Source organism: Acyrthosiphon pisum, chromosome A2, assembly GCF_005508785.2.
Source record: "Acyrthosiphon pisum isolate AL4f chromosome A2, pea_aphid_22Mar2018_4r6ur, whole genome shotgun sequence".
In the NCBI taxonomy this organism is placed as follows: domain Eukaryota; kingdom Metazoa; phylum Arthropoda; class Insecta; order Hemiptera; family Aphididae; genus Acyrthosiphon; species Acyrthosiphon pisum.
In genome coordinates this window covers 36,388,476-36,405,003 of record NC_042495.1, presented here as the reverse complement: position 1 = coordinate 36,405,003, position 16,528 = coordinate 36,388,476, and the positions used below count along the sequence as shown (strand labels likewise).

Genomic DNA, 16,528 nt, shown 5'->3' with positions numbered 1-16,528 from the left:
TTATGTTTGTAAATAACTAAATAACTTAATAAAGGTATTTATAGTAACTGGCTGATAGGGTTTATAAAATTATATTACAGTGACTGGTGAATGGGTGAGTGATGACTAGTAACTATTTGATAGTTTGTATATTATCAAATACTTAGTGAGTTGGTAAATAAAATATATTAAATATATATTTAAATATAAAATAATATTAAGAAAATAATAAGAAATAACTAATTAGTAAATACTTAATAGTTAGTACCTTAGTAGTTAATATTACAAATTATAATTATTTATAAATCAAGTATAGAATCCTCTAGATTTATCCACTACAGACTTTAAGTTAGGTATGGTATATATAATATGTATGTAATATGATTTCCTATCAACTATCATTATTTATTAGATTTTTCCTACTATATACATTACTTTTTCAGTTCTTTAGAAAAAAAAACCATTTTTTTTCATTCAATTTTTCAATTTTTTTCAGGAAAAAAACCAGTTTTTTTCGTCAAAACCATTTTTCCGGAAATTTTAATTGAAACCAATTTTTCTCAATTTTTCCGAAAAAAACGTGAAAAAACCCGGGTTTTTTTCGGAAAACCTTTTTTTTTCGGAAATTTTGATCCCTAATAGTATTAAAACTAATACTATTAGAAAAAATACCCGGAAACCCCCCCCCCCCCCCCCAAAAAAAAAAAAAAAATAGTATTAAACTAATTAATCATAACTAAATACAAAGAGATGTTTGATTTAAATATAATATATTTTATTATTATTAATAAGATTTTTAGTGGAGATACTCTGTTATTTTATTTATATAAATAATTAACTAATTAGATTCTGATTAAAACTTTTTTTATTTGTTTAAATTATTATTTTGTCCAACCCATTACTTTAATCTGGAATTGTGTGAATATTTTATTATTGTATTTTTTGTTCAAAGATATTGGTCATACACTAAAATATATGATATTTATAAAATTAATATTAATTTATAAATTGTTATTGATTTGAAAATTGTAATGCAAGTTTAATGTCATCAAACATATTTATATTGGCTATATTATCATATACATTGTATTTCGTGTCAAAACATAATATAGTAATTAAATTTGAAATTAAATGTTACAAGCCAAAAATATTATACAGTATTTACTATGTTTAACAAATATACGATAAGCCTATTGTTAAAATACATTATTCACATATTTCATCCGTTTAATTAAACTCCAATATCTAAAATGTATAAACATAATATAAGACAGGAAACATTTATAACTTTGCACCTACATTTTATTGGAAATTGTATTTGTATTATCTAATGAAATGTCGAATGACTACTCTCAAAATACACCAAAATAAAGATTTAAAACATTTAGAAAAATAATTTTTTTACTGTTCTGGATCATTGTACCGGAAACATTAGAAATATCCTATTTTGTAAATGATTAGACGTTGAGGAAGTCACTTTGATGTATATTGATTTCATGTACTCGTATTCTTTGAAAATGAGTAGGCCATTGTAACGTATAATATGCGTTAAATTTGGATTAAATGATAATAATTAGATACGAAAAACGATTCTGAGCAAAGACGCCATGTTAGCCTCTATTTCTAATGAGAACAATATTAATTTTTTTACTATAGTAATTTGGTTGGTTACACCAAAGTTATACAAATACATATTATATTGCCATTAACAGATTATGTTCATGGTAAAAATAGGTTAATATTAGTTTAAATATTTTGTATAGATATAATAATAGACGGTAAAAATGGCGAAAAGTCCTATGGATAACAACAAAATAATTCAAATCATTTTAGGAAAATTATTATTATCTAAGTTTATCAATATTTTAATTTAAAATGCTCATAAAATAAACCGTGCCTATTATGTATTTTTGAATTTAAACATTTTATAAAAAATGTAAATTATTTATAAATAGCTCAAAAAGAGTTAAACATTTTGAAAATAATATTATGCCTAGAAAAAGCTGATTTGAATATTTTGTAAAAATTTTGTCGAAAACTAGAATGTTGCTTTAATACTCAAATTTGTCCACAATTTTCCAGATTATTTTGAAATGAAACTACTTACTAGAGATTTTCTACTTTTAAACCGAGCTCAAAGTATTAACTAGATCCAATTTCCTATGAGTAACCACTATCACAATAGACGATTGAAGCATTTTTACTGTTCCGAAACTGTCAGACACACACGACACATAACAAAAAAATAAAAACAAAATTTAAAACTTTGATGAAATAATTTTACCATAAATATAAATATACGATCAAATCGTATATTTTTAAGCTCTGCTGGGATATAATTAACGCGGAATCGTTCCAAGTTAAGTATATTTTCTAAAAAGCAAAAGAAGTCTATAACGAATGACGTGTACCAAAGTAAGGGATTCTCGATGTATTATTACTGAGGTGTTTCAGAGATCTTTTTTTTTTTGAACATTAAATCTTATTGAACGATTATTGTAAAAAAACCGGAATGTATAGATTTTATACAAATGAGTGTAGATTTCATTTCCATTGAAGAGCGTGCATGGAATATATATGGGACGGTTAATTTAATGTATATTATGTCTTTGAACGTTAAAATAATGTTTTTGTACCGCTACCGTTAACAAAATAACATGCATTTATGAACTCAATTTCGTGGAAATACCATCAAGAAACCTTTTTAATGGACTATGTCACTATGGAATACTGCTCAAAAAAATGTGATAAAACAGAATATTTAATTGTTTTAAACCTACGCGTTAATTGTTAATATGTAGACTTTTGAATATAAATATTTTTAAATTAAACGAAACCAATTTATGTAATAATGGTATTATACAATTCCAATTTAAAAATAAAGTTATATTCACAAAGTTATATTAAAAGTGATATAATGGATATTTTGATAGTAAAAAATGTATTAATTGCATCTGTTCAATATTAGTTAGTCAATTTTTAACAGTTAACTTGTATTAAACAAACAAAAAAATTTAAAAATCAGACTTTTTCTAATAAATAAATTAAAATAATAGTATTGTACATTTTCAAAACAATATAAAAACATAAAAAATGAACAAATTTATGAATGTCTTAATATGATAAAAGATTATAATATTCGAATGATAGTCGGTCAATTCCGTTTTTATCTCATAGATTTTATGTAGCTACTAGCAAGTCATCGTTATCGCGTACTAAGGGGCGTATGCAATAAATGTGTAAGCAATGGAATCAGAAGCCTTGGCTGAGATGTTTTGGCACAGCACCACATATTTTTACACCGTTTCATCTTCAAATAAGATCTTAACTGCAGACATTTTATTCATTTAAAATCAAATTAAAATTCGATGAAATCGTATGAATTAACAATTAGGATTTATATAATATTCCTGTTTATGATACGGAACTGATAATACGCAATGATTGTTTTACCTTTTGTTGGTGCACGTCCTATCAGTAAGCACCTGATCCAATAGATGGAGAAGTTCAGAAGTAGAATAAATGCACAAAAATCTTCACATGTATGACACTCTAAAAAAAATGGCTGATCCTCACGCTAGCATCGAAAAATGGACTGGTATTATAGCAAAAATTAAATAAATATACCCTGTTCCAAAATAGAAGACCCGTTTTGCCCGTGGCCTGGTGTCTTCTCTTTTGGAACAGGGTATAGATATTTAACCTTCGTCATAATACCAGTCCATTTTTCAATGCTGGCGTGAGGATTAGCCATTTTTCTAGAGTGTAAATTAGGTACTTACATGTGAAGATTTTTGTACATTTATTCTACTTCTCGTCCCATTGGATCAGGTGCTTACTGATTTTATTAATAGAGACAAACTACACTCGTATGGTAATTAGATAATATTAAAAATCACAATAAGGCTCAAAATCAAATCATTATTGAAATGGAGGAAGTTTGGAACTGATATAATATCGTGTTATGACTATTATGATATAACCACAGTTTCATATTGTTTCATATTACATACCATACGAAATAATAAAAATAATAATGTAAAATTATACGATAAAATAAAAATAAAAATAAATTATTATGATTTTAATTGAGTATAATATGATGACCAAACTGTTATTGAATGGCCTGTAAGTTAACAAAAAAAAACTTATGTTATATACAACAGATAAATAATCATCCTTGAAATTGGTCTGTTAAATATAAATTCCAACATAATATGATTTTACACTTTAGTTAGACATAACTTTCATCCGTTTATTCCTTCACTTTAGCGACATACCTACGTTAAATTATAATATTTAAATGTTTACATGAACTTAATATTAAACTCACACAACTTGAAAATATTTATTTTTTCTCCGGTTGTAGGAGCGATATGTTTTAAGAAAAACAATTTTAAAGTAATATTTTGTTACGTAGATTAAAATTATTATAATAGGGAACCGCATGATCATTTATTTTATATTTTTTTAATTTTATTAAATAGTTTTATTTTTTTTTTGGAAATATTTGTATTGTCCAACAGAAGAGTACCTACATCATAATAATATGTTAAAATATGAAAAATGTAATAAAAATTATTTGACCTTTAATGTCAAACCCTTGTTCTAATTTAACTGGAAAAACTGAAGTACTTAAATCATACCTACGTTTTACCATGATTAGAATTTATAGATTTACAAAATAATAATTGATTTGGCTTTGCAAGAACATGATGAAAGTACTTTTTCGATTATAAAGCGCGCAGTAAACCTTTTATTTATGTAACGCAGTTCTGAACTAAGTTAAGCTGTTTGTAGATTAAATGAGCATAAAATTAATGTTATTGAGTTTATATTGTCGGAATTGGAAAATTATTATAATGAAAGAATACATTTATATTTATTTCAAATAGAGAAAATTTTTTCAATTAATTTGACTATTGGTCAACACGTCTGATTAGGTAATATAATTGATCCTTAGAACTAACGCATGTTAGTTGCATATTTAGCAAACATAATATTATATAATATATTAATAAACATTTTATGTAAAAATATAAATATTATATCACGGCGATTTACGTATGCAATTTTACAACTTATATGACGTCTTACAACTTACAATTTATTGGCGTATTATAATATTTAATGAATTAGGCTATAGTCTTTTACAGTCAACAAATTAAGTATCATGTCACACTATGTTGTTTTCGTCTACGATAAAGGCAGGTACTGATAAGGTACAATATATAGGTCTTGATGTGACATTAATTTTTACTATCGTATTTAAAATGTATTAATTATTGTGTACCTAATCGTTCAAGTTTTTTTTGAAAAAGTTTTTCAAAAAATAAAATAACAATTTTTGTACACTTGTATAATATAATAATTTATATCTTATATCAATGAATGCGTACACTACGTGAACACCTTTAGGTAACTTACACTACCATAAACGATTTTTATAAATGATAATTATTTTAATATCATTAGTCGTTCCAAACCACGTATTGTCGAAAGTAAAAACTATTTTAGATTCAGAGTGGAACGATGAATGTATGGATTTTACAATGATGTGTGTTTTTATATTTTTATTTTTATTTTTTTATTTTTGTGTCTGTGTACACGATAAGTAGTCGAAATAATGCTTTGATTATCAACTTCAGTATCTTGTTCGATTGGAAAGTGAATCTAGTTGGTGCATTCGGGAGGTCAAAATTTGAAATTTCCAATAGTTTTCAAAAGCGCCGTGAAAAACAAAATAAAAATTAAGAAAAAACGGGAATTTTTACGCAAAATCTGTTTTCGAGAAAATTGATTTTGGTTTTTGGTGTAACATTAAAACGAATAACTGTAGATACATGAAATTTTCACTGGTTGTTTATATTTCCATTTTCTATATATGATAAAATTTTCAAAATATTTTGATTTGTTTTGAGCTGTTTACGGACAATTTCAGTATCCAATTTAATTAGTTTTTATTTCTATGAATGTCAATAAAACATTATTTGTTGAGTAAAAATACTTGAAAATTTAATACAAGGCTCCTACCTACTATATTGTTACAATGATATTTGAAAAATATTAAAAATCTTTTGTCACAGTTTTTTTTAATTAGCATTTAAAGTTCAAAAATCGACAAAATATGTAAAAACACGAAAATTAGCAAATTATTTTGAGTTAATACCTAATACGTAAAAATTTTTCTTTTTTGAACTAAGATTTTAAAATGTAATACAAGATTTTTTATAGGATAATCTACCTTTATCAAAAAAAAAAATGTCTATAAGAAAGTCGAATTAAATTTTTATGAGCGTTTGAAATTCATATTTTTACAACATTTGATATTCGCTCGATTTCTCATGTGACAATATTCTTATTTTATTGTTATTAAAAAACGAATGACTGTAGATATTTGAAAATTTCACTGAATGTTTATATTAGCATTTTCTATACACGATAAAATTTTGAAAATAAGTTGACTCTTTTTGAGCTGTTTACAGACATTCTCAGTTTTAAATTTTTTTAGTTTTTTTTTTCTATAAATATCAATTAAGTTTTATCTGTTTAGTCAAAAAGTGTAAAAATTTAATGCAAGGCTCCTGATATATTGTTACAATAGCAGTTGAAAAATATTAAAAATACATATGCACAATTTTTTTTTATAAGCATTTGAAGTTCAAATGTTGACAAAATTTATCAAATATAAAATTGAATAATTATTAATTATTTTGTAGATAAAAATTCATAAAATGTTCACCTTTTATATCTAAGGTTTGAAAATTTAAAACCAGATTCCACGTAAATATTTAACTCTGTTTCCAAAAATTCTAAGAAATACATTAGCACAGTTTATTTTTATATTCATTTTAAGTTCAAATTTGGACGAAATTACATATTAAAAAACCTGGAATAACTATTTTAGTTATTTTGTTGTGATTGTATAATATTATTCGTGGGTACTTGAAACTTCTAAAGTATACTATTATATATCTATGATAGTACCACGGTGTATTGTCGATGTATAACGCGTTACCTAATGGATATTGTGATATGATTAATTTGGAATTTATTATTGATACCTATTATAGGTCAATTTTTTTTTAATACTATAGATAAGTATACCTATAATAGGTATATCTAATACATAGACTGACAAACCGTCTCTGCTCAGAATCGTTTTTCTTATACAGTGATATTAAATCATTGAATTCAAATTTAATACTATCCATTATACAGTGACCCCCTTGTACCTACTGTACAGCAGAGCGACATCCACTTACCCACCTTTTTTTTAATAATTTAAGTATACTTTTAATCTTGATATTTATATTTTATCGTCGTATAATATTATTTACAATTTATTCATTATTTATTATTAATAATTTTTATTGCTGTAGTAACATAACATGTGTTTCTTTGACAAAAATAATTATAATTTACACTTTATATGTTGTAACCGTAGCAAGGAGTTTGAGAAATAAGTCTTTATATTATAACTATATAATTGTACGTTATTGGGTAGATTGGTATATTAAATATCCACCACAGAAACTGTGAAGGAATAAAAGCTTACATATTTCTCAGAGGCAAAATAATTTCGTGTCTCGCATCACAACTTTATGGAGAAACGTTCCGTCAGCAAATAATAACAATATATAATGAAGAGACAATGAACCTTAATACAAATTCTAGCACTATTCCGAAATCATGATTTTACACTATTATTGGGTCTTTTAAATTAATATAGTGGTGAGGAAATGTCACAATTCTATGCAAAATACATTATTTTTGGAATTTTGCAGGTTTTTGCTATATAACGTCCATTTGAGTAGGTAGGTTTTTTGTTTTTGTATAAAAACATATAATGACTATATCTTATAGAGAAAGTTTATTTTACTCACGTGTGACTGTATTAAGTTCAGTTTGTTGATGGAGTTGGGGATTTTTGACGGGGTAGTAAATGCATTTCCTGAAATGACTGATGGTGCAGTGGATGTATATTGGAATGAAGTGTCTTGGAGGCGATCCGAAATAATTGTGTCCTGACCGTCATTGGTCTTAAAAAAAAAAATGGAAAAACATAAATATTAAAACAAACTTTTACATTATACTTAGAATTATAGTTAGTATTATACTTTTATACTTTTTAATAAAGCAATATAATTTAAATATTTTATATCTATAAGAAAAAAAAATATTTTCTAAGTAACAATTAATAAATTGCTAGAGAGTCAAGACAAAGATCAGTGCAGTCTTAACTTTTAAGCCGCGCATTAACTATAAGGTCGCTCTAACGAATAATACAATTCTCAACTAACTGTCTGATTTATTGATGTATTAATTCAACCACATTTTCTTGCAAAGTAATAATAGAATAATTAGCAAAACGAAAATTAATATATTTTGTGTAATAAACAAAATCATATATTTTTTGATAAATTATCGAATTAAATGCAAATATGAAAAATCGTATGCATTTTAATTTTAATGAGTACATATTTCATATTTTCATACATCATAATATCATATTATCATATGTATGCACAATAGTTTGAACTCTTAATAATATTATGTACGTAGCTATAGTTTTATTTAAAAATTAGATATTTTTATGTTATTACTTACATCAGTTATGCAAACATGATCGTGTTTTAGTCAATGTAAATTAAACGGGACTAGCTGAGTAAATTAATGTACTAAATGGTAATATAATAGATTTTGTAAACCTATTTCAATTAGTTAGGTTTGTTATAATTCAGTATTATAAAAGTGTATAGCAAACAAACAAAATAAATAATATACTTTTAATATATACTGTTATGAAATAAGTATTTGATAAAGAGGTATACCTATTGGTATTCTATATATGTTGAGATATCTTTTAAAATATATTATACTGAATTCGGGGAACTAAGTTACGTCATGTGCTATTTGTTCACAGAAAAAGTGCATACCTAAATAAAGTTGCAAAATAAATAATTTGAATAAATGTCTTAACTTTCCCCTTGTACTTATTTTACTCGAAAGAGTATCAAATTTCAGGGAATATTTATTACTCGACATATTCGATAATTTACGCCCCTACAACAAATACTGATTATTATAGAAGATTTTTAGTTTTTAAACAAACATCTTAAACATTATTAACATAAAACATTGTTCAATCTATATCCATTTCACATATAAATCGTGAGTTTTTAAAATCATATTACAATTTGATGAAAAAAAATACCACGGTTGTAATTACTTGTATCACAAGCATTCAAGTAAATAATATATAGAGCTGGATAACCGTTGGACACAAAATATTATATATTATGTTACGATGTCCACGTAGAAAACACGATTATATTTGGTCCGTTTGTGTTCTGTTTTCAATGGGCAAGTATTATATTAAATTTAATATTATTTTCCGCCTCCGTCGCTGCTGACAGCTATTAATTTCGAGTGGTGGCAGATTTCTTTTGGGTTTATTGTATTTGCTCGATAGCGTGGAAAAATTAATACGACTAGGAACGATAAGAGTCGACTGCGGCTAAGTCCCATCCTAAAAGTTTTGGCGGAGGACCGGGTTAGGGCTCACTATTATTTGAAATGGTGCGATAGATGGCAATCAAGCTAGGTATTAAAACCCGGACAACGTTACCTATTTAAATTTGCCTTGTTATGCAGTTCATAAATATTAGTATACCAGTGTAAATATTTTATTAGTTAAAAACTATTTCAATTAAAAAAAAAAAATATCACAAAACTCAAAGACAAAAACAATATACTAAGAACAGTACAGTTTGTTTTAATTTTCAATTATAAAATGAAAAATAATTGACAATTAATAACCATTTCAGTACCTACACTATAATATTTTTTTAACAAAAAATAATTCCTGAAAATAATAAAACACGATGATTATGTAACATTAAATGTAAATATAAATTGTATATTCATAATAAAACATTGTAAAAACAAATATCGAGCAGTGTCAGTGGTTTATCCGCATCATTGGTACTTCCGAAAAGTATTCAATTTTCGACCTATGGATAATATTTTTTGTAATTCAGCGTTAATAAAGAAAATAATACCAGACTAAATTGTAAAATCAGTAGAAACGGAAAATTGGTAAAAAATATATTGGTTATCAAATTATGTGTACCTATATAACATGTTATATATTATGCCTCAATACGTGATTTAATCTCTGCATAATAATATCATTAACGGTCGTCGGTCATATACCTACGTCATTATACACTGTATTGTTGAAATGGAATTAATAATAATAATGGGATCTAAAATTGAAATAAATAATCTAAAATAGAAAACAAGTAGGTACACCGTTTACAATGAATTAATTAATAATAAACAATCATAGAACATTTTTTAAATTAAATTAATCAAACTTTTTATAATAATATCTACTAATACATAATAATATTATTAGGTAAATTAAATATGATTATGTACATTATCACTGTTAATATATTTTTGTCGATATAAATGCATTAAAATGAATAAATCCATAAGCAAAAAATCTCTCGTTACTAATAAGCGAGTCACTTAAATTTCAAAAAACAAAAATCTGAAATAGGTACCGTGAATAGTTTGGTCACTACAAGTATAGTGCATAAGTGATCAGGTCACCGCCAAAATATGATCAATGGAAGTGACTTTCGTGTTGGTCATAGGTTTCTTAACGTATACAAATAAAGTGACTACTTTGCTAGATTTTCGTGAAAATTCCTGATAATTTTAATGATATTTTATTGGTATACAATATAATATGAATCGTCGATAATGATGTATCATTATAATATTATCATATATTATTCGGCGAAAACCACTCATACACCATCAGTGAAAAAGAGTACCTATAGATTTCCCGCCATTACCATCTCCGTCTCCGACGATAATAATATGATACACGATACAATAAGAGTATAATATAATATTATATTATGATATTACCTAAGTATACATTTCGAGTCGTAAATTAATTTTAGACGTGAAAAGCGTCGGCAGTGACGGTGGCGGGAGAGAAGGCGCATTAATATAATATTATTATTATATTTTGCACGTGGCAATAATATGTTACGCGCACCCCGTCGGAGTGACAACAAACGTATCGTTTCGATTAATTCGCGTAAAACCGATGTGCGACCGCCGCCGCCACCGCCATGCCAGCCGAGGGATGTTTGATTTATCGGTCGGCCTCCTGCAGGATTATCCTGCCAGCCGACCGCGCAGTGACGCGTCCTGCTCGCGTACCACTCGCGTTCTTTCGGGGGCTTTGCCACACGATGTCGCCTCCACCGTCCCTGCAGCACTACCTCGCAAATCTACCCTACAGCACTACCCTCGGTCTGTATATGAAATAATATTATTACCGTCGTCGTCTGGACGGTGGCCAAACCGCTGCAGCGACCGTTTAAGGGATTAACTGCGAGAGAAAAACCGATGTGGACCTGCTGCAGTACACGGAAGACGATATAATCGCCTGCTCGACATCGCCAACTGTATACGTGGTTGCCCATTTAACTGCGGCATAGGTATATAAACCTCGGTGATCATATTATTATTTTGAAATCGTCCGTTATTGTATCCATTACTGCCGGTTATCGCGTACATCGCCAGTCGGACGAACCAAATTCGATTCGACGACAAAACAATATAGTACGTTTACTGTTTACATTTACGTTCATTGCGCTTAAAAGTGTATGTACAGTGGATTTTATCGTATATGCGCAAACCTAAACAAGCTTCAATTACAATATATACAATACAACCGTATACTATATGTAAAATATTCAACTATTGAGTAAAATTAAAGTCATAAAATATCAAACACCGAACGGATTCGTTGTAGGCAGATGACGCTAAGACACGTCATCGACAGGTACAAATATTTTTTACTATACTCAGTAATGTGCAATTTGTGTGCACGCACAACCTGCATATTATTGTATATTTAATCTAAATTGCGCTCCCACTACTCGATTCAAAACTTGGTGCGCCGTGCCAAAATGGTACCATCTGCATCTATAAAAGTATACTGAATATTCAAAATGGTTCAGAAAGGTCTGAATTTGTTGCTTGGTCATTACAAAGGGTACATGATACATCCGAATTGGTTCCTTGTTTTTTAAAGCATTTTATAATATAGACTAAGGAGTAAGGTCTATATTTGGTTGGAACCTACATGGTTAAACATATTCATACATATTTTGTATTCTATTTTTTTTAGAATTTGTAATGGGTATATTTGTCTCCGTAAATGATGGAAATATTATTAGATAACCTAAATCATAATGCTTTATTTCACTTTTTCTTTTCCAAAAATCAGATAAACAAAGAATTGTTTGAATTTTGCAATTTTTTTTAAAACTCCTAGTGGATACCATTTCGGATATAGCCTTGATTCGTTTTTATGTTTCTCTAATACGTGAGAAAATTAACCATCAACGTTATTCGTTAGTTTTCGTTATGCAACGATATATCTACATTATTATCTCGTATGTTCATTGAGCATCGAACGTGATCGAGGTTTGCAAGAAAGGTGATGAACGCAGACCGGTATGGCAGTCGTGTGGTGCAGTCGTGTGCAAAATTCGACTACCTAATAGGAGACATAGACAGTACGGTAAATGGTTTTGTGATTAGTTTAATCAGTCCACGTGGCCAAAATTATGAACGCTGAAGATCGACGGTATACTGACCGTGGTTAGAGGATGATACGCTCGGAAGACACGCGTTACGAGATTTCGTGGTTTCTAGCCATTCCGCGACATAGTCACGTTGGGAACGATCACTTTGCCAAATGGCTAATTGTATGTTCGCAGAATATGCTTAAAAGTTAAAACATAAGTTTTATTTTTTACCAGAGGCCATCAAACTATATTTGAGCGGGAACGCCCACTCAAAATGGTTATTGCAGGGGTCACGGACATTACACTTGCAGTCTTTAACCGTCAATTTGCTACACAAAAATATTTATCCTGTGTAAACATTTAATTTTTTTTTTTATAAAATTACTTTTTTAAGTTATAAAATAATGCTAATGGATAAAATGTAAAAATTAAAGTTTACACACGTGAAATGTTGTTATGTCCCTAACATCGTATTATTGTGTGATCATAATATGTACACTGTAATATTTTTGTGTGAATGACAAATTGACGGTCACAAAAGACCATGTAATAACCCTGTATTATGTGTATAGCTACGGTAAAATAAAGATTTTCGAGAACGGAATTTTCGCTCAAACATGGTGTGATTACCACGGTGAAAAATGAAAACATGCTGTGAAAATACAAGTATATACTGCTATTATTAATGAGCACAGTGCACCATGACAATCGTTTCTGAAACAGTGGCTGTATCCAGTCTCAAAACACGAGACCCACATTACCTATTGTTAATCTTATTTCACTGTTTATATCGTTCCACAAATAGCGTGCACCTACGTTTCCTTTTTATAGTTTTATTTTTGTCGTTATATGTGTAACAATTCCATATATATAATATATACGTTGAATAAAAATGTCTCTAAAAACGTGTCTTATAATATAATAACAATATTATTATCACGTGTAAAAATCTAGAGGTTGGAAATGGAAAATAAAAATAACTGATGATAAATTATTATTCATGTTTCTCGGAGTGGCTTTATACCAACGACTGTGCGGCGTGTCACGTATGATTCTCGTATATTATAATAATATATTATACTATGTAAAAGGCGATCAATTTATAGTTAGCCCATACAGCTAATATTTTCTAAGTCCACATTTTTGTGTTTTCAAAAATAATAAAATGCTTGAAAAAAAAAATTCATCACTGGAAATAGAACACTTATCTGGAATTAATGATATGTACTACAATAATAATAATAATATAGTGCTGCTATTGAATAAATAGTCTTTAATAAAAGCATTTCAATTTTCAATTTTAGACGAGTTTCAGTGGAGTTAGTGGACCACACATTTTGCAGAGTACTCCAAGCCATTTTACTACGCTAATCTAAACTTTTCCTGCTTGTAATTAAATAACTATTTATTCATATTTTATATATTAATAATTATACATCAACATTTCTAGAAAAGCTGAATTTTGAAATTAAGAATACAAGATTTTTATTAAAAAAAAAATATTATAAAATCTAATAAACCACTATGGTTAAAATTAGTACCTATAGTAATATCACTCTGACTCTATGAATACACATAGTTTATACTCCATCATAGTTTGGAATAATACATTTGTCTTTACCCAATGGCTAATACCCATTCAAGTCTAAATAGTAAAATATTATTTACTGCGCTACCACTGTAGTTGACTATAATTGCTTTGTTTTAATATGTTCATGTCCAGCTCGTTGTACAAATATATAAAACAATACAATGATTTATATCTTATGGCAAACTAATAAAAAGTATTCAACTTAATTTCATATTTCCAACTGGTCATATGTTATTTTTGTATAACCAATCTTTTGTCATTAATAAAATATAATGTACAAAATCGTTTAATTTTTTTTTTTTTACTGTTGTGTACTTGAGTTATATATTTCTTTACTGTAACTAGCTAGTATTTTTAAAACGAAAGTAGAAGTAATGTAATATTAAAGTGATATTAATTAAAATTAAAAATGTACCTAATTCAAATATAGATAGATTAAAATGTATCTATGTTGTATAATGTATCTATATTTATGAATTTAAGATACTTATGGCATTTTATTAACGCATTGATTATATCTTTTAGTTTTATTATTTTGTTATACACTTGAAAGTTTAAACGCAAAAAAATGTAGTTTTTTGAAACTTTGGGTATAAAATAAAAACTTATTAGTTATTTTTAATTATTACTTATTAAAAACTTTCGTATCTTATTTAAATTCTTTAATGATAGTTTTGTTGTTTATAAATATAACAGGAAGACGGCTTTAAGCTGAAACTAGAAGTTAAATATTATTTTTAAATTGGTACTCTACATGATAATTTGATCTTTACATATATATTATTAATTTATAAATTATTCTTGATCCAGCATCAATAACTAAGGTTGGTTATTATGTATATTTTATTCATACATTGAATAAAGTTTATTAGTAAACTCAAATGTTAATAAAATTCCTGTCATAATTATTGTATTGTTTTCAAAATAATTATTATATGAACTATATAAATGTTTAAATGGAATGCTTACAATATATTTATTTAGATATTCAATAAACTATGCATTTTATTGAACCTAACTAACAACGTAGAACCCTTATACAAGGATTGCCTTAAGTTTATTTTTAAGGATAATATCCTATATGCTTGATTTTTTTTATTTTCTTCATGCATATATACCTACTGCAATATTTAATAAACGGTCATATTTAACAACATTACAATGGTAAGAATAGAAATGAATAAATAGGTTATCTAATTTTAACAATGTATGAAACTTGCACATGAACATTGCTATGTAATCAAAAAGCATTCCTAAAATGTTTAGTAGAAATACGTTGCCATCTTGTATTCTACCAATAACAAATAGAATGTAATGAAAAACAAACCCAGTAAAGTAGGGCTTTGAGAGAATGTTGCTCTGACAAAATGACATTCGCGCTGCATAACAGTATTTCATCAAAACCTAGCCACTACACTGTCAAACAAAATTTTTTGGTCTCCATAAAATATTGTACATTCTAAATATAGGAGTTTCAGTTTAAATGTATGTTCAGTCATACGTACTTAACTTCTAAGTTTAAAATATATGTAAATCATTTTTTTTGAAGTCTATTCATCATAATATAAAATATGTCTTTTTTTAAGAAGTTCAAGATAGGTAAGTTTCCAACAGCACGTGCGCACAACGGGTGGATATAGAAATTGATGATATCGGTATGTGTGATATGTAAATGAGATAGTGGGGCGCCACCGCACGTGTACGCACAATATGTTGCCAATCTGTGGTCGACAAGTAATATTTTTTGTCCAAAAACCACTGGTTATGTGATAAGAACATTGATGTCATATTTACATTCATTATTGAAGTTTACTCAAGAACGATGATTCTGACATAGGCGGACCCAGAGTTTTACATTTGAGTGTGCCCAGCCTTTTGTTTGTAGTTATTTTTTTTTATCTATAAATATATTATATATAAATTAATGTAGAAATAAAATATTTTAAATTTCAAGTATGCGACACTAGTTTACTAACCAATACTATAACTTATTGTATAATATTTACCTATTGGTAGCTTATTGGTGATAACAATGTACTTTTTTTTTTTTATTAAAGAAATCAAAAGAAATGGTTACAAATTTACAAGTTTAAACAAATACAGTTTTAATTACCTACCTTAGAGTACCTTAGAGTATATTCCTAATAATTGTTATGTATATAATTTAAACTACAATCAATATGATTTCAAGGGGGCTGGAGCTTGATTCATTTTCGTTAGAAAACATACCTCACGATTACAATCAATTCGCCGATGTAATGTTCTGATATTAATTTTGAAAGCAGATTTGAATTTTTCACTAAATTATCTATGCTTTGACGATTTTTATTTT

At 27.4% G+C, this 16,528-nt stretch overlaps 1 protein-coding gene across 4 annotated transcripts in view; it reads right to left on the bottom strand.

The window, feature by feature from the left end:
* The window catches only part of LOC100162601 (cyclic nucleotide-gated cation channel subunit A-like), a 207,743-nt gene that overhangs the window by 100,913 nt on the left and 90,302 nt on the right, over positions 1–16,528 (bottom strand). For 3 of the 4 annotated variants that reach the window (XR_003839447.1, XM_029489431.1, XM_029489433.1), the window contains exon 3: positions 7,866–8,021. The exons of the other annotated variant lie outside the window; for it this stretch is intronic. Coding sequence is in view for 2 of the 3 variants with exons in the window: in XM_029489431.1 (XP_029345291.1) it covers positions 7,866–8,021 (156 nt within the window). In the remaining variant the exon portion in view is untranslated. The remainder of the gene's footprint in view (positions 1–7,865; positions 8,022–16,528) is intronic. 4 annotated transcript variants of the gene reach the window in all.